Source organism: Clarias gariepinus, chromosome 26 (genome assembly GCF_024256425.1).
Source record: "Clarias gariepinus isolate MV-2021 ecotype Netherlands chromosome 26, CGAR_prim_01v2, whole genome shotgun sequence".
Lineage (NCBI taxonomy): Eukaryota > Metazoa > Chordata > Actinopteri > Siluriformes > Clariidae > Clarias > Clarias gariepinus.
Genome location: NC_071125.1, coordinates 8,257,933 through 8,283,164, shown reverse-complemented (window position 1 = coordinate 8,283,164; position 25,232 = coordinate 8,257,933). Strand labels below are relative to the sequence as shown.

General features: G+C 37.2%; 1 protein-coding gene across 1 annotated transcript in view; it reads right to left on the bottom strand.

The window, feature by feature from the left end:
- Window positions 1-23,249, bottom strand: part of LOC128514456 (zinc finger protein 804A-like) — a 104,518-nt gene extending 81,269 nt beyond the window's left edge. Inside the window, exon 1 of the mRNA XM_053488313.1 lies at window positions 23,047-23,249. Within this exon, the coding sequence (XP_053344288.1) occupies window positions 23,047-23,160 (114 nt within the window). The 5' untranslated portion in view covers window positions 23,161-23,249. The remainder of the gene's footprint in view (window positions 1-23,046) is intronic.
- Between the last annotated feature and the right edge of the window lie 1,983 nt (window positions 23,250-25,232).

Sequence of the window (25,232 nt, the reverse complement as noted above, 5' to 3'; positions counted from 1 at the left end):
ATCCTGTATTTAGGGTCACCGGGGCCTGGAGCCTATCCAAGGAGACTTAAGGCACGAGGCAGGGTACACCCTGGACAGGGCGCCAGTCAATCGCAGGGCAGCACAGACATATGCACTTACACTCTCATTCACACACTTTGGCAATGTGAGAATACCAATTAACCTAACCTTCATTTCTTTGGACTGTGGGAGGAAACCCGAGTACCCGGAGGGAACCCACCAAGCATGGGGAGAACATGCAAACTCTATGCACACAGAGACGGGAATCAAGCCTGGCCGGGAATCGGACCCGGACCCTGGAGGTGCAAGGCGGCAGTGCTAACCACTACACCAACGTGCCGCCTAAAGAGTTTTTAGCAATAATTAAAAGGTTAAAGATAAAAATAAGCAAATCAACTTTAATGTAATCAGTGATATTATTATTTTAGGTTGTACATGTCTGCCTGCCTCTCTGCCTAACTTATTAATACAAAAAAAAATTGTAAGGTATATTAGTATATTACGCCTTGTTTATGCTAAGTTATACATCTTTCATTGTCAGACAAATGCAGAAAGTAATCAAAGATGCGAACTCGAAACAGTAGATGGAATAAAAATAAAGATAAAGACAATAAAATGTCTGTCGTTTGTTGCTGTTATTTTAGCGGTTTTGCGCGATTATATTAAGTAACCCCAGTTAAAATATTCAATTTTGCTTTTTCAAATGAATTTCTACTGGTGCAGGTCTTTGTTTACATTGAATCTGGCACATAAGTGTTTATACCATCACTTTTACCCCATGCATAACAGTGTTCTCTAAGTTCAGATATTTTACCTGCCCTCACTTCCACCTGTGATTTTCTCATAGTGGTGTTTCACATTACTGCTTGTTATTAGTACATATGAGACAAACTGGTTTTAAACTTCCCACAGGAAGACAATAGATACAGTACAATGATCTCTCCAGTCATCTTTGAAGTTTAAGTTTTTATAGTATACTTGTGTCGTGTTTAACCTAAGGCAAATACCAAAGGACTGGCAAAGTTTAATCTTGTTTTGTGTGATGCTGTGGCAAAATCGGCTGCACAGATTGACAAAAAATTTCCAAGACTAGTTTCTGGTCCTTAAATGTATGAAATATAAAGATATAATTAAAGTCTTGCTTCCCTGGAATGATCTTCATGAGAGTTAGTTTCGTCATGGTCTTTGATGAGTTTTGCAAATACACTTGACAATAATGTTCTTGCGAGAACTATTCCAGAACAGCTGACCTTTGTGTCATATACATAATAGCAACTGACTGTTGTTGTTGTTGTTACTTAATGACCTAATGCCATGTGTGTTACTTTATAGTTTTGAAAATATTTAGTATTGTTTTAGAACATAAAAAAAAAATCCAAACTTCCAAACTTTTTTGGTACTGTAAATTAAGTTAAATGCATATTTTTGGGAAATACAATTTAATTCAAAGTACGAGGTACAAAAAAAGTAATATACAGCATTCAATAGTTTCAGCTGCAGTAATGACAGCTGCTCACCCTGCTCGGCAGGGGGATCTCAGACCTGTCAAGTTCAACTGCTTGGTGATTTATCAGGCCAGATGCTAAGCCATTGCTAATGGATGGGGTAGCAAAATGGTACAGATGAAAAAAATGAGTGGCAGAACGAGTCTGGGGAGCGTGGAAAAGCAATAATCAACAGCTAAAACCTCGGGCACAAATATTCTTACGAATGGCAGGTTCAAACGAATCTCCCTTTTTCTACGAATTCAGACATTCATGGTGGGGATCATAGTTTTCTACAGCCTCCTTAGGAAGTTGGCATGAGTGCAGTTTCATTTTTAGGAACAATTTTAGACATTCTTGATGATAAATATCGTACAGTGGCCGTAAAGTTCTAACATTCACCTTAAGGTTACCTTAAGACTTTCCTGATCTTACAAAAAAAATGTTCCTTTAAATTGGTCGTACTGTACAGCACCCATAGTAGTATTAGAGCTGATAGTGTTGGTAGAATGTCTCCTGTCTGTTGGCACATTTTTTCATGGTGTTTGAAAGTGGCAGCTCTGTTGCTAGAACTCTGTTGCTAGAAAATTTGTGAAAATAATTAATTTTTGAGATGGCGATAATGCCAAGAAAGAAGAGGATCTAGTAGTTGTAGCTGCTGCTTTGGTTCTGCTGCAGCAGGGAGAGCACGAGAGATCACATGATGATGTATTCAAATATTGCAAATTTAAAAAACATATTGTAGAACCCTACCTGCAAGATATGCACAAATATCCGGATGTAACAATGCATAGAAAAAATGTGTATGTAAAAAATGAGCTGATGATATGATGTAGAAATGATCTCTCTAAAACTCTGTTCTATTGATAAAATCTGTGCTTCCTAGTAGTTTTATTGTTAAACTCTCCTTTGTTTTTACATGAGGTCACAGAAATGTACTTTGCTGTCTGTCATTTTGATTCTCCTCACAAATGCTAACACACTGTGCAGTACCGTAAATATGCCAATTTGTGACATATGGATGTACCACTCAACTAAATAAGCAAACTAAGGATTCTCCAAGGTTCTGAACATTAAACAAAAAAGTACCCCTAGACTCAGACACTATATAAAGAAAGATATACGTTATGGAAGGCTGCTGTTATTCAGAAATATAATCTCCATAAAAAGGGGAAAAATGCTAATTTTTCTCTTCCAAACATTTTGATCTTTTAATATTATTATCAGGACTCCAGGCAAACATAAAACTTTAGGAGCCAAAGGCCAAAATATTTACGAGCCAAACCAAACATATAGAAGCTCTAATTTGACCCTTTCCATAATGTCACAAGGTGAATTAAAGTGGAGCTTTGGGTACAAGTGTCATGGAAGTATTGGGGTTGCAGACGAGGCAAAAGCACAGAGGTTAAGATTTAGATGTTTTAATAAAGGAAACATAAATAAACACCAGCACAAAAAAAACAGGAACTATGGCAAAAAACTGAGGAAAGCCCAAAGAACAGATAATCATAAACTACAACAGAGGCAAGACAACGAATAAACTCAAACTTTGGCTATTTATGAAGCACCTAAGGAGCTATCTCGGTTCAGGAGTGCTTCCATCACCTGACCGAGGCACAGAAACAGACACAAGGCGAGGTCTTAAAGAAAAAAGGTGGTCTTATTTGGAAAATGGGAAATAGAAGGACTTTAGGGAGTGAGAGAGGGAAAAAAGGGAGAATAAGAGTGAAGATGTGCACGTGTAGGTCCAGAAGCAGTGCCCAGTTGGCATGTAGGCACTCGGCTGGCGAGCAATGGCAGAATGGGCTCTCATAAACAGCAGCTCTGCCAGGCTCCTCATCAGCATGTTTTGCTGTCACAGCCAGCCGACCCCGCCCAGTCCTCCTTTGGTGCAGTCTCAGACAACGTGGCTGTTGTTTTTCCAGGAGCTGCAGCTGCAATCTCGACTGGGGGCAGTTGAGTTAAGGGAAGTTAAGGCAGCGGCCCTTTTATTTCAACAGCTGTGTCTTGATAGCTGACCCCGAATGAATGTTCCAGGGCAGCTAATGCAGACATTTAGCGCTTGTCCCTCGTCTGGTTAAACAGGGTTATTACAGTTCACACACCTTTAGAGCCCCTGGGGCACATGGCATAGCCCCCTTCATGTGCCACTTTCCCCGTTGCTGGTGAGCGATAATTGCGGCAGAGTGGCAAAGTGGACTCTTCAGTCGACCTTGCCCAGCCCTCTTTCAGCATGGCCACAGGCATGAGTCAAGCGCGACAATCCAATGACTTAGTGGCTATCTTGACTGGAAATGGGGACTGTTACTTCAAGGCAGTGACCTGTTCCCTTTTGGTGGCTGTGTCGTGGTGGTTGGCTCTTGGGCCGGGGTGTCTCGTGCAACTCTTTCCCAGCTGTCTCTTGGCGGGCAATCAAACGGTACAGTGTGCAGTCTGCCTGCCCTTAAAGTCCCCAGGGCACATGGCATTGCACCGCTCCCACACCGCTCTCTATGTTAGGTTAAGAGCGGAGCAAGCCCAAGGTCCATTGAAGATAATTTGCCACCAGCAGTGCCAGATTTAGGAGCCCCGTCCCATCACACAACTGCTGAAGGGAAGGCCATCTATCACGTGAGCTTTTTGGAGTAAGCAAGGAGTAAAAAAGATCTGGGCGCACAGCAATCACTGGTGCATCTGTGATACTAGCCTGCTAATCAAGCCCGTTAGTTAAAAGCTAACAAAATTTAACACCAATCAGAAAATACAACCAAATTAAGCATTAAATTAATCACTGCTTTTTTTTTTTCTGTGCATGCGCACATGATAGTATATAAAGGGCTGCGTTCAATAACACAAGCACTTGCTAAACATTTGCAAGCATATGACAGTTGGTCTGATGAACTATCTTATGTTCGTAAGCACTCTACCTATTATACGCAGCCTTGCTGTATTATCATGCATGCACGCTCAGGTCAGCAAGACAGGCACAGCAGAGGTGGTTCGGGACGGTTACTAGTGTCAACCGTCTGGATAAAACTGGTCACAAAATAAAAACATTGAGCACACTGGTGACCATTTCAGTCTCCATCTGGAGTCCTTGATTATTATTATTATTTCATAAAACAAATTCTAAGCGTGCATTTTATGATAAACTTACCCGACTCTTGTTAAAGGTCTTTATGGCACTGTGTTATTCATTGATATGGTGGATTAACTACTAAAAGGATATTTTATCAGCAGTTTCGGTTGTTTTACAAACTAAGAATTATCTTGTTTTTTTTTTTTAAAGGACTTGAATGCAATATTTAAAATGTCAGGTAAAATAGCCTATCTGTGTGATAGCACCAATCCTATAGGTATTAAGCCTATCAATCAAAATAGTTGTGTGAATAAAAATGCATTTCATTGTAGATAATTGTATAGAGTTAAAGTAGGTGACATGAGTGAAAACAAAAGATCCACTGCCTAGTCAAGAAAAAAGTCACACACTCTAAGATTTTGTTCACCACTCTTTTGCTTTGATTACAGTGCTCAATTGTGTCCAGGACCACACTTCCACAAATTGACTCAATCTACACTTTTACAAATTGACACAAATGAACTGGAATAGCTCCATGTCAGGGAAGAAAGACCTCACTGAGGAGATAAACTGATCATTCAGTATATCCAGGTAGTTGGCTGACTTAACTCTTAAAACTGTATTTAGCATCCAGCAAGGCGATGAATGTATTATAATAAGAAATGTAAGTTAATAAAAACTGTATATCTAGGGAACATTGATTATGTATTATTGAGTATGTAAAGGGGTTAAGGGCCTCGCTCAAGGGCCCAACAGTGATAGTTTGGTGTTGCTGGTGTTTGAACCCATGACCTTCTGAGCCATGGTCCAATACCTTAACACCCGAGTTACCAAACACCCATAATTTACTGTTCAGGTCAAACCTGGACTTGGGATGAAATTTCTTGTGAATGAGGGCATAAAACTGATTGAGATTTACAGAAGACTTCAAGCAGAGTAGAGTGATGAGAGCCTTTAATGGTGCAAACATTTTAAAGAAGATAATTTTGAAGAAGGCTATAAATGCTGATCTCGTAGGGGGGGTGGGGGGGTGGCGGAGGCGGGTGCGGTTCTGCAGTTGTTCTTGTGAACATTCAGTGAGGGGAATGCCTGACCCTTGAAAATCTACAGATAACTTGGTAACTTATTTTTATACTGCAAATATTTACTATTATTATATTATTATAAAAAAAGATGCAGTTTTAATCACATTACTGTGTTCTGTTATTCTGTACAATGAAAGGTCCCGGTTTGACTTGAACACCTCCTTGTAAACCTGCATAAGCAATACAAAAAAATTTGTCTTACTGAAAAAAAAAACATATTTTGTCATACTAAATGCTGAGTGTAGCACATAAGTATTTGTGTATTAACGTGAACACAGTACAGTATGTGGCCTGATGTATACAGCATTTGGTCATCTGTTTCTGATTAGCTCATCGTCTCACACACACACACACACACACACACACATACACAGACATGTCCTTAGCATTAATTATACTGCTGGAGTTGACATACAGCATTGTTACTGGAAGTACAGATCACCATAAGTTATGCAGAGACAATTTTACATCCAATTTTCCTCATTCAGACTGAAGCGAGCCAAACAGTGCACTAATTAGCGCGCACACACACACACACACACACACACACACACACACACACACACCAAGATCTAAACATTTCAAGAGTCTCCATTGTTACACTTAGCTATCTAGACAATTAAATTATTATTCTACTATCGCACAAATGTGTGTGTGTGTGTGTGTGTGTGTGTGTGTGTGTGTGTGTGTAAAGTATTTAGCTACTGATAATTGATCATAACAATAGATGAGATTGGGGATGTGACACATACATACACAGCCACACACACACACACACACACACACAAATGGTAAAGCTCTTGCACTCAGAGGATGTCATCAGAAGCAGCTCAAGGCTGTAAACAGGAGAAAATCAATTTGTCTGGGTGTCCAATCTGAATGCTAAATCTGACTACACATCCCGAGCCACAAACTGAATCGCAAACACTGACCCTCTGATTGTTTGCACTCGTCTAGCCATTAGTGTGTTTGTGTGTGTATGTGTGTGTGTGTGTGTGTGTGTGTGTGTGTGTGTGTGTGTTATCCCTGTGGTAAAAATATGCTTTGTATAGTTTCGATTCGACAGCTTGCCTGGGGCAAAATAGAGCTGAACAGCAGAAAGAACAAGAGTGAAGATTTTCAGACTTTGGTCACATAATATGCAAACACACACACACACACACACAGACACACACACACACACCACTCACTGGGGACTTGAGGATTTAGCTTAGTGTAATCCTTTTGGCTTTTGCTACAAAGATCTAAAATCTGACACCTGTGCCAGCCCATATTTGCTTAGTGATTCAATTTAAACACACACACACACACACACACACACATATATATATATATATAGGTTTATTGCTTATTCTTTTGCTCACCCTTAGTCCATAAATATAAATGGATGTAATAAATAATCTAATTTGGTTTCAAATAAGGCCAAGACTGAATATATTTCCACAACCTCTCTTCTCAAGATATATCTCTGAGTAAATAACCTCATCAGTTTGGTTATACCCAGAATATTGTATTTTACATTATGCATGCATCCTGCACCATTGTATATCTCTGTGCAATTACAGTATTATGTCAAGGTTATCTTATTAGGTACTGTACACCTTTCATATGGCTATCTATTTACTGATATTAGTCCATCTGTCCCTACACTGATGAAGGGTTAAAGGTTACTTACCGCAAATTGTTCATGGCAAAAAATGAGCTATATCCTCCAGAAGATTCCTAGGTCTAATAACCCATTACAAATATAAATATATGTGATGCAAGTGTCTGGTATAACTGAATTTATGTCTCCCATACACACACACACACACACACATGTCAGTGTCATTGCTGAAAATTGATCAGATGTTAGAATAAATGGCCAAAAAAAAGTAGTCACGCACCTTAGTATTTTCCATCGACTGCTTTTAGTTTTGATTCGAGTCAGTGCAATATGGTGGCTAATTCATGTGTGAAAATGATTCCTCATGCTCCCAGAACTACTCTTTCACAATCTGTCCTGGAATACGCCCATGCCATTAGAGCAGGAAAAAAAATCAATAGGATTGATGGGATAACCCAGTCATTCAGTACATTTAGGTAGTAGGGTGATTTCTTTTTATTGCCACATAACGTTGCTGAGCCCAGACCTGACCAACTGAAGCAACCCCAGATCATAACACTGACTCCAGAGGCTTGTACAATGAGCACCATGCATGATGGCTGCATCGCTTCACGCGCTTTCCTTTTTATTCCTGCCGCTCTGGAATAGGGTCAGGTCTTGACTCATCAGCCCACACAACCTTTCAATGCCCACATTTCCTTAAAGTTCCTAGTTTAAAACGATCCTTTTAGGTTCTAATAATATGTTGGATAGTTCTTAACCCATAATTCATCTTAGTTGTTTTCTTTGCTTGACACAGCAAAGAATGTGTCCAACCATGACTTCATTAACTTGGTAGGTGGTAGGTTTCTCATATGCGTCCCATGCAGAGGGCCCGGGTTCGCTGACCAACCAGTGCCCAAACCCCAGCCACTGCTGCTCCCAAGATTGGATAAAATGAAAGGGTTGCATCAGGAAGGACATCTGGCATAAAACCTGTGCCAAATAGTATGTGGATTGGATGGTCAGCTTTGGCCAGCATTTGATCGGAGCAGCTGATAGACCAAAATAATACAACTCAGGGCAAATGTGTGTATCAAATAAACATGTGCTAGCTCTTAAAATGCACTCACATGGCGTATCAGGTGAGGCTTTGCTTCCTGAACTGAGAGCGCGCAAAATTAAAGCTCACGTCCATCAACACCTTCCTCCTTACAGCGCAATGACTGGAATAACTTGAATTAAGGACACTATCTACAGCATCGTCTGGGATGTTTCAACATTACAGCAGGTATGGAAATGTATTCTAGGCAACTCTTAGAATATAGTAAAACAATTTTTATAATGAAATACTTTTGAAAGTATGGTCTAAAAAATAGATAAGGGGAAAATAATAAATTTTTTTTCTTTTTTTGGAAAATGTGAAAATGCCACAGTGACAAAGTGGCACAGCGGTCCAGTGGTTAGCACTGTTGCCTTACACCCCCAGAGTCTAAGTTAGATTTCCAGCCAAGGTCGATTCCCGTCTGTGTGCATCGAGTTTGCATGTTCTCCCCCTGCTTGGAAGTGGGTTTCCTCTGGGTACTCCTATTTCCTCCCACAGACCAAGGTCATGCAGATTAGGTTAACTGGTGTTCCCATAGTGTGAGTATGTACAGTATGTGTACCCTGCAATAAATTGGCACTTTTTCCAGGGTGTACCCGGCCCCGTGCCCTAAGGTTCCTGGGATAGGCTCCAGGCCCCCCCGAAACCCTGTATACAAGATAGAGCAATATAGATGATAAGTGAGTAAAAATACCATATACCATAAGCATAGTGTGTAGAACTTACGGAGCATAGATTTTTCACATTGTTTCATCTGTAAAACACCTTCCATATTAGCAACTGACACATATATAAACAAACAAGAAATGTCATTTAAGCATCGTTCTTCTAATGACTTCTGATAATCTGCTGTCTTCTATGTAATTATAGGTAATTAACGCAGTTTAATCAATCAATTCATTACCTTAATGAGTGTTGTAATAATATGTGACAATGCTGTCAATGCACATTTCACAAACTCTCTCACACGCATGTTTGTAATTCTCATCCACAGCATTCTCTTCGGTCTCACACACACCTACGCACTCTATAATTACAGTACACATCAGCTGTGTTTCAGCAATACAGTTTAATGGTGGGTGAGTGTATGTGCTCAGGGTCCAATCTTATCAACATAATGAGAGAAGTATGTATTTAAAAAAGAAAAAAAAAAACAGGTAATTATTTTCCCATCTTCTCATCACATCTCTTCCTTTCTGCTTGTCAGCCCTAGAAAGAATAGACTTTAATATTCTAAATGGCAGGTTTCGCTTGTGGAATGTATGCACAAATGTCAAACTCCAGCAACGTAGTGGGTACAAATAAACTGTAATTTGCTTCTGCAGGTTTCTGGTGTTTATTAATGTTGAAATATGCATGAATAATATTTTTTTTTACATTTCTTATTCAGATAATCAAAAGCCAACAACTCAATACATTTAGGCCTGGTGAAGATGCTAAAGTTCAAACTAGAAGGTTTTTTTTTTTAAATAGAAAAAAAAAAGTTTTTTTTATAGAGAATTAAAAGAGAAAGAGAAAATATCCATCGAATCTTAAAGCAGACAGGCTACAGCGGCAGAAGACCACAATAGATGCTGCTTCCGTCGGTTAAGACCAGTAAACTGAGGCAATAATTCGCTTAGGCTCACCAAAATTGGACATTCAGATGGTAGGGTCGGAATTTGGTGTAAACCGTATGAAAGCATAGACCCATCCTGCATTTATCAACAGTTCAGGCTGGTGGAGGGGGTGTGATGTGGGAGATTATTTCATGGTACACTTTGGGTCTCTTAGTACCAACTGAACGTCATTTAAATGCCACAGGCTACTTAAGTGTTGTTGCTGCCCATCTTCATCTCTTTATGATCACAGGATACCATGCATGTCACAAAGCTAAAATCATCTTAAAAAGGTTTGTCCACTGTTCTCAAACTATAAAAATATAAAACTTGGACTTAAATATTATTGTTTAAACTGACCTGGAATCTGCACATGTTTAGAAATCATAATTTTGGCCTTCGCTGAGCTTCAAACAGTAAGCTCTCCCCATATTAAAAAAATAAAAACTGTTCAACTGATCCATTATTGTACTATCACTGTACAACTTCTGGCTTTTTTTGAAAGCTTTTCAGCATATGTAAGCTCTTAAAAATACATTATTCACAGTCAAGTATTATATCCATAGGTGTAGGGCTACCGCAGTGCACCAAAATGACACACCACCACTTTTTTTGTCTAAGTGAGGAAGAAAGAATATTCGCATAATCCGGTTTAAATTCATATACATTTCTGTAAGTGCTTGAAAATCTAATCATAGACACGCTCCAGTACCTAAACAAATCCGAAAGCCCTACAGATCTGGTTATATTCCCAAGAACATACAATAAAAAAGAATATATATCAAAAAAGGGGAAACATCATATATTCAGATGGCACCAAAACATGACCTACTAAACCACCGAGTAATTCCAAGGATAAAATAATAACACACTAGTTTCATTAAACAACCTACAGGAATAATAATAATTATAATTAAAATGAGCTCACTGTTGCAGTTTTCTTGAAAACAGAATCCATAATAGCAATTGCTCTGTCATACAGGTAAATAAATCCAAAAGAATGGCTTTTATTTCAGAAAGTGTTAAGAATCTGATATTTTATGTAATATAACAATTTCACTAATGGCCCTGAAGACCTTAGGGTGTCGACACTTTCATGATCGATGGTTTTATTCCACAATCTAATTCAACTTGTAGTGTGCTAAATAGCCCGGCTCATTGTATTCTGAGCTAACTGCACTAGCGACAAACCAAAGTCGCTATACACAAATATTTGGATATAAACATGTGCTATGTATCCCAACCATATAGCATCTTTAACAGAATGACGACAGTAAAGCCGTCACGAGACGACACTTAGTGATCCCCACAGTATGTGTCACCTATACCACACAGACAGGGAGGCTAAAAGTCAATATGCACCAGTTTACAAGCTTTATGTTCTAAAATCTCTTCACACTCTTCACAACTTTTCCATGCAGAAAGAGAGATAGCAGGCTACCTAATTTACCTCCGGAAATCAGAAACAGAATGGTAGTTGATTAATGGGACCAATGATCCATGTGCTTGTTACGGGGCGAATTAGAAATGTTCCGTGCTCATTAAAGACTGTTGAAGATTTCTCACAAAAGAAAGGTGGCCAGTTTAAAGAGAAAAGAAACATGAAAGTATCTTACATAAAAGGTAAGTGGACAGCCACAACCCCAATGGAACTGTAATGGCAATAGCAATTGTTAAAAGATATTCCATAAGCTGGTGTATCATCTGCTGTCTTTGGTTGCATTGGCACTAAATGAGTCGTCAATCAATTTCAACTCACAAACAAAGAATTCTTTAAAGAGGATAAAAGGATCAAGAGGTACATCATGTGATTTTTGCCTTGTGACTGTAGCTTTAGTGAACAGAGTCAAATCATGTCCAGAAAAAAAAATGCCTCCTACAGCATAGAAAATTCACTGGAGCTGCTCACTGTAGGGGTCAAGCATTGAGCCCTGTACTGTTTTCTTGATGTGCACCATACTTGCACTCGCCCACTTATTGAAAATATGATGAAAGGTGAGTCATCATGACTCAGGATGACCATATTACATTTTTCCACATCTCGGCACACCAGAACCCATGGCTTTTTGCATCAATGAACTCTTAAATGTGCATTTGGCTGTGTAATCCGGGGTTTATGCACTCCTACCTCTTAATATCCTTCTCTGTTTACTTGTGGACGCTCTGTTCTTTTCTCATCACATCCTGCATTCATATTTTTCAGGCACTCTAAGTATTTCTCGAGTAGCTCTTGTTGTTTTTCCTTAAATATTACAAACGCAACGTTCAGATGGCTTCTAGACAGATCTAACTTCGGATGTAATTTTAGTCACTCTTTTGTTCAAACACCCTGTTGAGTTAGTTGTCTTTGTGACTGAAGTCCCTGCCATCTGTACCCTGATAACGAGCCCATAATCACTTAGATATTTTTCCTCTTATATCAGCTTGATCCAAAAATCGAGCCTGCGTCAGATAATTGCTTTAAGCCTAGTTCACACTTTATAATTTTAGCCTTGAATTCCCAGTTGCCAACTATTGGGGCACGGACAATTCCTCCTTCAGCTTGGCAACTGCTTACTTCACTCACTCTTGTATGCAAGATCAGAGACTCTGGATTTTCAAGCATGTTTTTATATTTTCAGCAATGAATTATGTAGTGTGAACCCTTCTGTCAGCAGTAGTAAGAACAGCCAGTGATGTCAGAGTCTTTCACTGATATGCACAGTAGTTCCCTGAAGCCAGTTTAGCAATCTATTTATGCGGCAAGGCAAGATTAAAATATAGGCATAACAGTATAATGATGCTTCTATGAGAATTTGTCACACCTAAATATTGTTTTATTAACAGGAAAAAAAACATGATTCCTGGCAGTGCATATTATAAAACACAACACTTTTTTTTATTTTATGGTACTGTGCAAACGTCTTGAGCCACCCCTCATTTCTTTATATTTTGCTTACAAAGACCCAGACCTCCTTGTATTTATTTTTTTTTAACGTCGTCTTGAGGAATAGTTCTTCAGGGTTCCTGAAGGCCTTTTTTTAACTCTCATTTTTGGCAAGTTTTTGGCCTATTCAGTCCCTGTACTTGTTCAATTTGAGAGAAATGTTTTATTAAGCCATGCAGTGACCTATGAATCATTCAAGCATTAAAACATCTAACATAAGGCATGATTAATATACTGGTGATGATGAACAATGAGCAAAAACATAATAATAATAATAATTGTATTAATAGGCACTTTGAACCATTAAAAGTAATGGTAAAACATGTGTTACCATTTCTTAAATTTAATTTACATTGTTGAATTTACATTAAATTAAAGAAATTATGGAGGTATCAAGACTTTTGCAAACTACTGTATATCTGGTTATTATTCCTACACACATTTCCATTGCATTATTATTTTCAAAATAGTTACAAGTCATGGGACAAAGTCCACTAAAAGACATGCTTTGCTTTATATATATTTGCTTAATATACAGTACCTGTCTAATGTTTGGATACCCTTTCTTATTTAAAAATTTTTTGTTTTTATGTTTATTATTTTATACATTGTAAAACAATACTGAAGACATATCTATGAAAAAAAACATATGGAAGGTTGTAGTAAAAATAAATAAATAAATAAAATAATAAAAATAAATATTTTATCTATATTTAACTTGATGACAGCTTTTCACACTATTGGCAGCCATCACCTGTTTAATCCATATGGGAACTTTTTCAGGACTGTTAATCATTCCAAGGGACTATCTCATGAAGCTGGTTAAGAAAATGAAGAGTGCCATGTACGAAGCTGTCTTCAAAGCAAAAGGTGGCTACTTTGAACAATATGAAACATCTGGCTTTGTTTACACTTCAGCTTACTGCATAATTTCATGATTTATTTTACAAATCTAAAGCCTTCAGCACTAATACAGTGGAAAAAATAAAAATAAAACATAAAGTAATTCCCAAAACATTGTATGCAACTTTTGACTGGTACTGTAATTATAAGTACATTTTGTACCATCATTATGGAATTAAGTCAAGAAACATTTTGTTTAGAAATATATTTTTAAGGGGAAAGATTATATAGGCAACAGTTGTCTAATTTCCCACAACGGATCAACGGATACTTACATACAATTTGCATAAATATTCCCCAGTCCCTACAAAGTAATCCTTTTATCCTAATCTGTTTTATTTATGGACATTCATAGCACTGAACTTTCAATTCATAGTCCCTGCCTTTAAAGTTTACTTTCCATCTCATATGATATGACCTGGCACTTATGCCGCCACTACACATCTTGTGTTTTATCTTGGCTTTATCTGTCTGTCTGAAATGAATTCGACATGACAGCAGAACCTTTTTGAATCAGTCTGGTAAAAGGGGGAACCCCTAACTGTATGAATATCATGTATGCATCAGGTCATGTCCAACCCGGATAGCAGAAAACTCAGATCCCGATCCGCACTGGAGGCTGAGTCAGATCCGGGCCGGAGACGTGTGCTATCGGGAGAGCAAATATGAACAAGAAATGAATGCTTGGTTTTATGTTCATTTTATTATAATCTATCTTAGTGGCTCTGTTGTGACTCTAATGAGAAAATGAAATCATGTTTCACCCTATGCCCACACTAGCGGGCGATACAGTGATGGATTACCATCCATTTTCTAGGTACATGCACAATTCAGAGCCATGATTTTAGCAAAATTCAGTGGCCAAGACTTACTGGAATTAAGCAGATAAAAAAATATAAAGAGACTGGATACGGATTTGCCAATATTTGACCGTTCTGTTTCTGTGAACCTGTCATACACTACTTGGAGCCTGATGTGGTCTTCTTCTTTTTTGCAGTCCCATCTGCATAGATTTTTTCCAGATGTTTTTCTGCTTATCATGGATGTAATTAATCACAGGTCATTAACTTTGCTCTGCCCATTTGTTGTAGTTTATTTGGCTTGTCAAATGTTGTTTCTTTGATATCCTTCATCTCAACTTAAATATTTGTCTAAGTAATTAATATATGCATTTAAGTAATGAGCAAATAAAGAAAACATCTGGAGGAAATTATTTAGCATTCTGAGTTTAATCAGTTCAAAGGGTTATGTTGCACATAGACAGCACCATGATCCATCTTAATTGAGTTGGATTTGGAGCTCATCTATCAAATAGACTACTGCATTTCACAATCATATACACACATTCATTTACCTGCTCAAAGGTCATAGTGTGGATTGAAACATCATTTGAGTAATTGTACATTTGGGTACACACACTTGGACCATTCTAAATTGAATTGGCCTATAAGGAGTGAGTGACCTAAACTCTATTTAACCCCCTTCTTCTTCTTCAGTGCCATTTGCCAGCACTTTAATGCCATTAGCAATCATTTCCTGTAATAATAATGGCTCCGGAAAGTTCAGACAAACTGCTTTTAAACATCTGAAAAAGCAAACCTTCTCATGTTCACTACCACAAACAGATCGACTAAGCTTCCTCTTCACTTTCTCTTTTGCTGAGTGCCATTCCCTCTTTCCTATTCTTTCTCTCTCTGAGTGCATAATTAGCATAAGTGGGGGCAATTACTGGTGTCCAGTCTCTCTCTAAAAAGCTTCGAAAACCACATTCATTTTTGTAGGACTTTCCTTTTCTTTTCCTTCCCTTTCCTTTCCTGTCTTTTTTACTTTCCCCCTTCTTCATTTTCTTTCCTCTCTGATACCATTTAAGCTTTCTTTGTAAAATGAATAGTAAGATGTAGAGTAAAAAATAAAATGCTAAGTGTTTTTTTATTAATGCATCCAAAAAGAGAGATTGATTTATGAACCTACTTGTGCGATTAGCGTTCAGACACCATGTTACCGTGAGGACCTCTGCACAAAGACTTTCAGACAGGCGACCTCAGAGGACAGCTGTGGCCTGGAGCAGAATATTAAACGCTGCCTGCTCAGTTCTAATGCAGATACGAAACAGCTGATCTCAGCATGGCTGTTACTGCTAAAACACTTACTGGAAACAGGGAGACGAACCTTATCAATTAGCGTCAATTCTGGGCAACGTGAACATAGTGAACCAGTCAGGCTCTCACTCTGTAACTCATTAGAAAAGGGAAATAAACTCGATGCAAATGCTAGTCCAAGGCCAGAGGCGACACTGTGCCGGCTTTTAATGAAGCTCTGAAAAGCAAGTTGTGAAAAAAGTTAAGGCGCTTTGGCTTTTTTTTTTTTTTTTTTACTTATTATTTACAATTTGTAACTTTTAATATCTAATAATAACTCTTAATAATACTTGATTTTACATTTCATGTTTTGACTGACTTTTTATGTCATTATGTTTGCTTAGCATAATCTGTAATTATGTTGACTTGTCTTTTTAAGATATTATGGCATAATATACTTAACCGTTCATTAATTCATGATGTGTCATATTTATAATATAATAACTCAGATATGTCTTTATTTTAGCCAAAATAATTTTAAGAGATTGACTCATTATTTTTTATAACCATAGCATTATATTGCTATTAATAATAATTAATGATAATTAATGCTCAGTTGATTTCCTGTGCATTTCAAGTGATCGATATGAAAAATCTATTTTAAAACAGTGAACCCCCAATTTATGAACAAGTTCCGTTCCGGGAGCACGTTTGTAAATTGGATTTGTTCTTAAGTATAACAAAGTGAGACTAATACACCTTTGACACAAAGATACAATTGAAACCAAACCAATCCACAAGGCTAAATCTAAGCAGTGCATGTGTCCCTTTTCCCCACATCATGTGACCAAAAACCGTAACCACATGTAAGCTTTTTTAAACATGCCTAACGTGTACTTAATCTGGCACAGATTAAGTAATCTGAAATGTAATCTGAAATGTAATAGTGTTGTCTGCACACTTGAATGAATGCCTGCTTTCTCTATATTGGACTGTAAACTCAGTTTTTTTTTAGCATTTTCTGAAATTAGGATTATTAACCATCGGAACAGCTGGAACAGCCATTTTCTATCATCATGTTCCCGGACTGATTTCTTGAAAGGCCGATGATGCTGATTCATTTCTCCCGCACCCCCACATGCTCACACATACGATATACTGGACTTTGAACATTTTATAAATTCATTTACACAATGACAATATTGTATATAATGGTAAATATTGGTATCTGGGGCACTGCAATGTCTATTTTTTTATATAATACACTAGATACAGTACTTCCCATGTGTTTGCATCTATGAATGTTAGTAGATCCGCAGTCCACTCGTATCTGCAGAAAATCATAACTCGGGGACTTACTATAGTTAAAAAACTCCTAAAACATACCATGTTGCATGTTTTTTTTCTTCACACAACTGCTGTGTAGCAGAAACACACACAAAGTCAGAGGAAGGCGCATGCATAATGTAGATAACTGCACATGCTCACAAGATGGTTGTCTAAATTGGTTGATGGTGTGCGATCTTACAGTGATCAGTTATAGAATTTTTCTGGAAAACCATCTGCCCCAGATGTGGCCGTACTTTTTTGTTTGTTAGGAAAAATGATAAAGGTAAACCAGAAATGAAGCAAAATTTTAACATGAAGAGTGTGATATGCTAAATTTGTCACAAGGAATATGTGTGCAATATTAAATATTATTGGGCCCACAATACTAACCATAGTACTTCTGCTTTGACAGCTGGGTCATGTTTAACATTAAAATATTCAGTAATACATGGTTATGGGAATAATCCTAGTTGATGTATGTATGTGTAATGCATTCTGGGTGTAGTGATAGTGAATGGTGGGGGAAGTGATTTTTTTCCGGATACACTGCAAGTGAAAGAAGCAACTGTACTGTTTAGTTAAACTGATTATAAATCGACAATTGACTGATTTACTTAAACATATGCTTGAGTATGGAATGGTTACCAACTCCATTACGAATATGTAGTAACTTTGACATATCAAGTCAATGTTTGAACTTAATACTTAGTAATGTGTAGCAGAAATATATATATATAGTTAGTTAGATTTTACTATTTTCTTTTATTTTTAAAATTATCTTAATTTATGTTTACCTTAAGGATATGACATTATATGTTAGGACAGTGAATTTAATCTTTATTACAATATTAAATTCAATTTAACAATTTAGTGCATGGTATTACTTTACTATAAATACAGTATAATTTTGGTATAAATTTACTATATATATATATATATATATATATATAAAGGGACCATGTATTATTCACATATTATTCACATAAATATCAGGGCATTTCCTGAGAAAATTTAACTCGACATTTTTTTAACCTGTTCCTGGACTCCTTACTCCACCTTCTAAAAATAAATCCCCAAACCTAATTAAATATACTGTAAAGATGTGGATATTAAAAAAAGAGTTTAAAAGTGCACCATCTGTTGCTCATATAAGGAAATACAGCACCTGACTTTGCATATGTATGGTTGATAAATTCAATTTTCAATTTCAATTCAATTTTATTTGTATAGCGTTTTAACAATTGTCATTGTCGCAAAGCAGCTTTACACAATCAAAAGAATTACTTTAGTTTGTATGGAATGTGTATAAATCAAAATGGTCAGATAGTCCCTGATGAACGAGCCGAGGGCGACAGTGGCAAGGAAAAACTCCCTGAGATGGTAGTAGGATGAAACCTTGAGGGGAACCGGACTCAACAGGGAACCCATCCTCATCTGGGTGAAACAGAGAGCAGGAAATGATCTGCATTCATACTGTGTGTTAGGTGGTAGGCAGAGGGACAAAACAACGAAGAGCAATATAAGTGTCATACAGTACCAAGAGCACTGTTTCTATTTTACAGTCAGGTCCTCAGTGTACTGTGTGTCTTACACCTACAGTTTGATATGATCTGATTTTCACCAGTAAAGCAATAACCTTATGTGCTTTTAATATACAGTAAGATAAAACTTTCACTAATAACTTAAAATTAATTCCCAAAAAGCGTTAATGTCATGACTAGACAAATGCTGTCTTGAAAGACTTAGCTTGACTTGAGTGATTTAGTTTGTAAAATCCATTACTTCAGTGTACCGTGCAAAAATATTAATGAAGAAAGGCGATTGAGCGCGTGTAAACTGTCACTGAGAACTCTGCTTAAGAAGCAGTGAGTGTGTCTGTGTGTGTGTGTATGTGTGTGTGTGTGTGTGTGCGTGTGTGTGTGCTGCACACTTGCAGTTATTCATGTTGGTTTGAGTCAAAGAGAACATGACACCCCGATTTAGGATGCAGCAAAACCCACATTTCTCAACAGCTGCTCTCAAATTACCCATCAAACTCGTCAGAAGATGGGCCAGCTCCGCCTCAGTCAGCCTGCTAGGGCTGTCAATCCAGTGGAAGTAACGCGCACATGCACACACACACACAAATGCCAACAGTGCACATACTCACACACATGCTGAGAGGTATAAACGCAATTTGCACGGTCTGAGCACATGCTACAGTATAATTTTGGAGAGATGAAGACATCCACTGAAGTGAGAACAGACGCTTGTGTAAGGACCAAATAGCATGCACAGTAATAGCCATACACACGTGAGCACATACAGTACACACACCACACATATCACACACACCCGGGATATAAATATGAAACAAGAATGTATTTTTCAAGATAATGAAAATAAAACTGTCTTGAGATACTGCTATTTTTTAAGTTGTTCTTTGAATCCATGTTGTTATTGTACTGTGTGGGAGAACTTCATTTATTTTAATACCATCAATTTCGAAGATAAATTGATATTTTAGTTATGACAGCTTTAAGAATGAGTGGGAGATAAAACCTTAGGCTACTGTGGTCACTGGTGTCTTGTCCATAGAGGAAACCATCTATATATATATATATATATATATATATATATATATATATATATATATATATATATATATCAGAGCAAAATAGACCCTCCTCAGCTTTTACACTTCTTTTCTTCCTACATTATGCTTTTCTCCTCTGAGACAATGACATGGCAAGTGACTGTGGTTATGGCCTACTTTATAATATGGGACAAAAGCAGGCAGTCAATCAAAGACACACAGTGAGACCTGGACCATTCAGGACCTGGTGCAAAGTCTCCATGGTTCTGACTGTGTGTACACCCACACGCACGCACACACGCACACAACTACCAGTTTCTGATTTGAAGAAGCAGTAATGAGTGACACTGACTAACAAGTTAAATAATTTATTGTTCCCCTTAACTGTTACTAACAGAGAACAAGTTAAATTAAAATTGGAACAATTACAGTATAATATCTGATCTGACACATGAGAGATGGTTTAGTTTTAGTAACTTGTGGTTATATAAAGCTGTTCGGTCATCCCTCTCCTGTTTGCTTGTTGTCCTGTTTACTGGATTAATAAGGTCATATCTTCAGGTTGTTCTGTAACTGTTGTGTGTTGATCATTTGGACGGCATGTTTATTATTAAACATGTTTAGTATTATATATATATATATATATATATATATATATATATATATATATAATTTATTACTTTTTATTACTACATACTATTTATATTTATACAGTTTTGTATATATATTATAAAACTATATTAATATAACTATTATTTACAGTAGTAATAAAAAAGTAATAAAATATGCACATTTAAATAATATATATATATATTTTTTAATGATGTACTATTCTAAGGTGTAATCATAATGATGTGGCTTATTTTACTGTTAGTTGCTTTAGTTTGACAAGTTAGAATTTGGAACATCTTGGTATGTGGGCAGCTTTTTATATTCAAGCACCTAACCCTTTACAGGTCTCGGCACAGCCCTGATTCATTTTAATTACGTTACTTTCTGTTGCTTGATGCTTGCAAAATCATGGAATACACATTTAAAAAGAGCTGTGCTGTTTCTGATGTTTTCAGGAAATTGAACTATCTCTCTCTCTCTCTCTCTCTCTCTCTCTCTCTATTTATGTATCAATGAAAATATATATACAATTATTTTAAACATATATTCTGATATATGTACATACAGAGATTAAACTCCATCAAGACCATCAGTGCTGAAACAAAAAACTAACAGTAAAACAGGGTTTAAAGCATAAGTTCAACTTCTCAGGATAAAGACCGCGACACAGAATTCCTACAGTATATCCCTATATTCCTCTATCCTAATTCAATCCCTGCAGTTAGTACTATAACTTATTATGGACCTTATGTACTACATAGAGAGATGTTTTATTCATTCATTCATTCAATTCTTTTTTTGTTTGTTGGATGTTGTTGGAATAGTAAACTCTCAGTCAGAAAGGCTCGTAAATGTTGTTTCTGAAATGCATTTTTCCCATTTTAGACCACAGACTTAGCTTTTTCATTAATTCCAAACAGCAAATTGTGTTTTGATCGATATAGAACAAGGACATTTTAAGCTTAGTGTTCATGTAACTCTATTCGATTTTTCTAGCGTTTATTTCATTTTGACCGTCCACAACAACATTTAGTGCTACAATCCTCACTAACAATTACATTTTAAAGCCAAGCATTCTGACGATAAGAGCCCCTGATGCTGGCTGAAGTTATATTTTGTTACTTTTCAATACAGTGCCAAAGCAAATTTTCTTTGTGTGCTGATAATAATCTTCTAGGGACCAGTACAAAACAAACATGAAAAAAAAAAAAAAGATTACTAGTATAAAATGACTACTAGTATGTATTTATTTATGTTCCTCAGCATCACTACTGTGCGCACCATTCATATTATGTGTAATTTCAAACAATATATTTTCTCACATACATGCATCAATATATTTTGTCTGCGTGAGCTAAAAAAGCTGAACTGGCATGATATTTTATTTCTGTGACGACACTCGTTCACGTTCATGCTGTTCTTCAAATGTTCTTCCATTTGCACTCTTGTCACTTTGTCATAAATACAACTGCAAATCAAGGGTGCACTGCATTTGACTTAATTTTATTTATTAGTATTATTTATTTATCCCTTAATTATTATTATTATTATTATTATTATTATTGCTTGGGAATTATTTGCTTCATCTATATTCTTTATATATAGTGTAGCTTTCAGTTCTTAGCATTTTACTAGTAACTCTTCATCAGCTCTTACCTTACCCTGTGTCTGCTGACAACATGTAGGATATACTGTGTGTAATCACAAATAAATACCTGTCCTTGTGTTACTGTTTCTATTGTTGCTGTATATCTGTAATTTCCCTTAGAAGCAATAAAGTTTATATCTATCTATCTATCTATCTATCTATCTATCTATCTATCTATCTATCTATCTATCTAAAACACTGCAATACTACAAGGTATTGCTGAGTGACAAAAACTAAGTTTGGTATACTCTACAATGGTTAAGATTTCATCCGAAAACCTATTAACGGAGGTTTAGGTCCCATATGTTTCAAAAATCCATGTAACAAAGTTCCAGGAGACACCTAAGGTTTTGAAAACTCCCAATATGGTAATAAATAATCCCAAATGCTAGAATAAATTAATTTGATAGTTAATTATGCTTTTTTTTTTTTTTTTTTTTTTTACAGTGTTTACTGTTTGTATTATTGCAATGCACAATAGAAAACTCTTTATTCCTTCTCACTTCTAAAAAGTCCTCAACATTTGTAGTACACTTTCTTGGTCCTTGTGGATTAAAAATAAATAAATAAATCAAAAGTTCTAGTATTTTTTTATGCTTTATTTGACTGCTTATTTAAAAAAGCCATCCTCTTTCCTAGGGTGTTGTGCTCATAAAGCATTTAAAAATGTGAAAGCTAATTTGTGTGTGTGTGTGTGTGTGTGTGTGTGTGATGTTTAAGAACCTTTGGCTTTTGTTGTTTACTCTTAATAAAAAAAAGAGCGTTTCTCACTACACAGCACTAAACCCGAACACTAACAGAGGACAAAGCAGCTGAGAAAGTGAAGTGAGAGAAGGTGGCATGCGCCACTTGCCGATCATTAAAGGTACCGTTATGCTAATAAACGCATTTGGAGCGTTGGGGTTTGCGCGTTTAGGGCAAATCCGCTGAAACAATTGCTCAAGTGGTGCAACAGTCTGACAGATCGCGACGTTACCACGTGCCTGCACGTATACAGTTCTTTCAGAAAGTCATGTGCAAGTGTGTGTAAGAGTGTAAGTACAGTAAGAGCAGTTTTTACCGGAGAGTCTGCGCCGCCGCTGGCGCACAGCGGACCGCGGAAAACTCCCTTGATACTCCGGAGGTGTCCGTTGCTGAGGTGCGTGGAGCTAATCACCAGGTAGTAGCACGCCATCCGCGCTCTCGCCCATGAGCTTCAGAGCAACAGTGTTAGACAGTACTGGGGTACTTAGAGGACCGGATCCTCCTCCTCTTCCTCCTCCTCCTCCTCGTTCACGAGACCAGGCTCAGTTCGGTGATGCTGGAACGTAAAAACGCGCGCGCAGGACGAAAGCAGCGAGTTTTATTTCAAATGCGAGCTCCAACTCTTCTGTTTCCTCCTCCTCCTTCTCTTCCTCCTCCCTTTCTGACTCTGCCTCCTCTTCCTCCCTGATGTGCACACAATCTCTCTCTCTCTCTCTCTCTCTCTCTCTCCAGATGTACCAGTCAGTCAGTGTTCTGCAGGCTGCAAAATTTGGGATTAAATTTATTCGGAAAAACTGATGACGCAGGGAACTCAGGTCTTGCTTAGGACCAGATCCAAGCTGTAACTGATGGAGCCTGGATGCCTGGAGCCTATTTATGATTGTAAAAAAAAAAAAAGAAGAATTGCAGATTCCTGTGCGATCACTCGCAGTGGTCATGGGATGATGTGTCGTTAACACCGCAGGAAGTTCCGTCGGGCACAAAATGAAATGTTTTGCTCATTTTTGCCCCAACCAACCCTCCATACCAAACATCCCCCCCCCCCCACACACACACACACACACACACACACACTACCATCACCAGCCAAAAGGATTTGCAGAAGCACCCGTCTCTCTCCCTCTCTCTCTCTCTCTCTCTCTGTATGTGTAGTTAAATTGGGATCAAAAGCCAATGCATGCCTACACTGCAGTTTAAGTACAAGGAAATGACAGGCTGTTGAAGTTCATCGAAATGACCACCCTGATGAAAAGACTGTGTTTTTATATCTAATCTTTTTTTCCCCTAGATTTTGATTAAATATAATGTCCAGATGCAAAGGACAGATTTTATCCCCCATCTCGCGCATGATTGATTTTCAGCGCCGGTCGCTGTCCACAGCTTGTGGTGCTGTAACTCCAGAGCGCGACACCGACACGCTTGAGGAAAACGAGACTGCAGAAGACTTGTAGAAGCGAGAGAAGGCACTTAACCCTCGTGTTCGGTTCATTACTTAGCAGTGGCTCTTCAAATGCCCTAGGACATCAAATGAGATTTTATAGCCGTACTGCTGTAAAATTCCCCCCAAAACCTTTTTTTATCTGAAATATTAGTGAGACGAACAATTAATGAGATTATGATAAGTAAACATAGATTAGACTAAACTAATAACTGATACACATGAACTAATACAATGCCTTTTCAAAAAGTCACTTTTTGCATCACTTTAACAGTTAAGAGTTTTATTTGGATAAATAATGCAGTGATTAATTTGTTTCTTTCTTCTTTTAATCCTAACTTATGCAATGAGTACCTTTAACTATGTTAGGAAAAGTAGCAATAGAAAAGATGCTACTGTGTTTCATAATACTGTCTACTGTCTATAACTAAGAATATTGCTATAATTGCTAGAATGGAATTAAGAACTATCCAATGCATTATTAAAACCGGGAAGGATGGCGGTGAATGGTAAAGTTTGCAAAGAAAATGATGTCAAAAATATATATAAATGAATTAAGTGATCACCTTAATGCTTGGTGAAGTTGCACTGTAAAAAAATGACAGTAGAAATCACAGCTATTAAGCTAGTTTAATAGCTAATGTGAAAGCATTTCACCACACAGAAAAGCAACAATAATTCTTAAGATTGTGTGGCCATAAGAAAACCACTTGTTATTGAAACTAGCCAGAACAAAAGCTTCTGTTTCCCAGGGAGCATAAAGATTTGACTATAGGGCAATGGATAAACATCAAGCCTTGAGGTTACCCCCCCTTATACAGTAGCTTTCTTTTAGAAACACTTAATATTATTTTTCATCCTTTATTGACAGTTCAGCTAAGAAAAAGCGAATAAGCAGTTGCTTGGGCAAGTTTATTCATGCCCTGTGCACATTAAAAAATGCATAAAATTAGGTTAGGTTAATTAAGTAATGGTATTTCTTCTTTAATAATCTGAACTGCACAATATTTTTTTACGTATTTACCAAAATGCTAGTGTAATAATATATATGAATTTATTTAAAA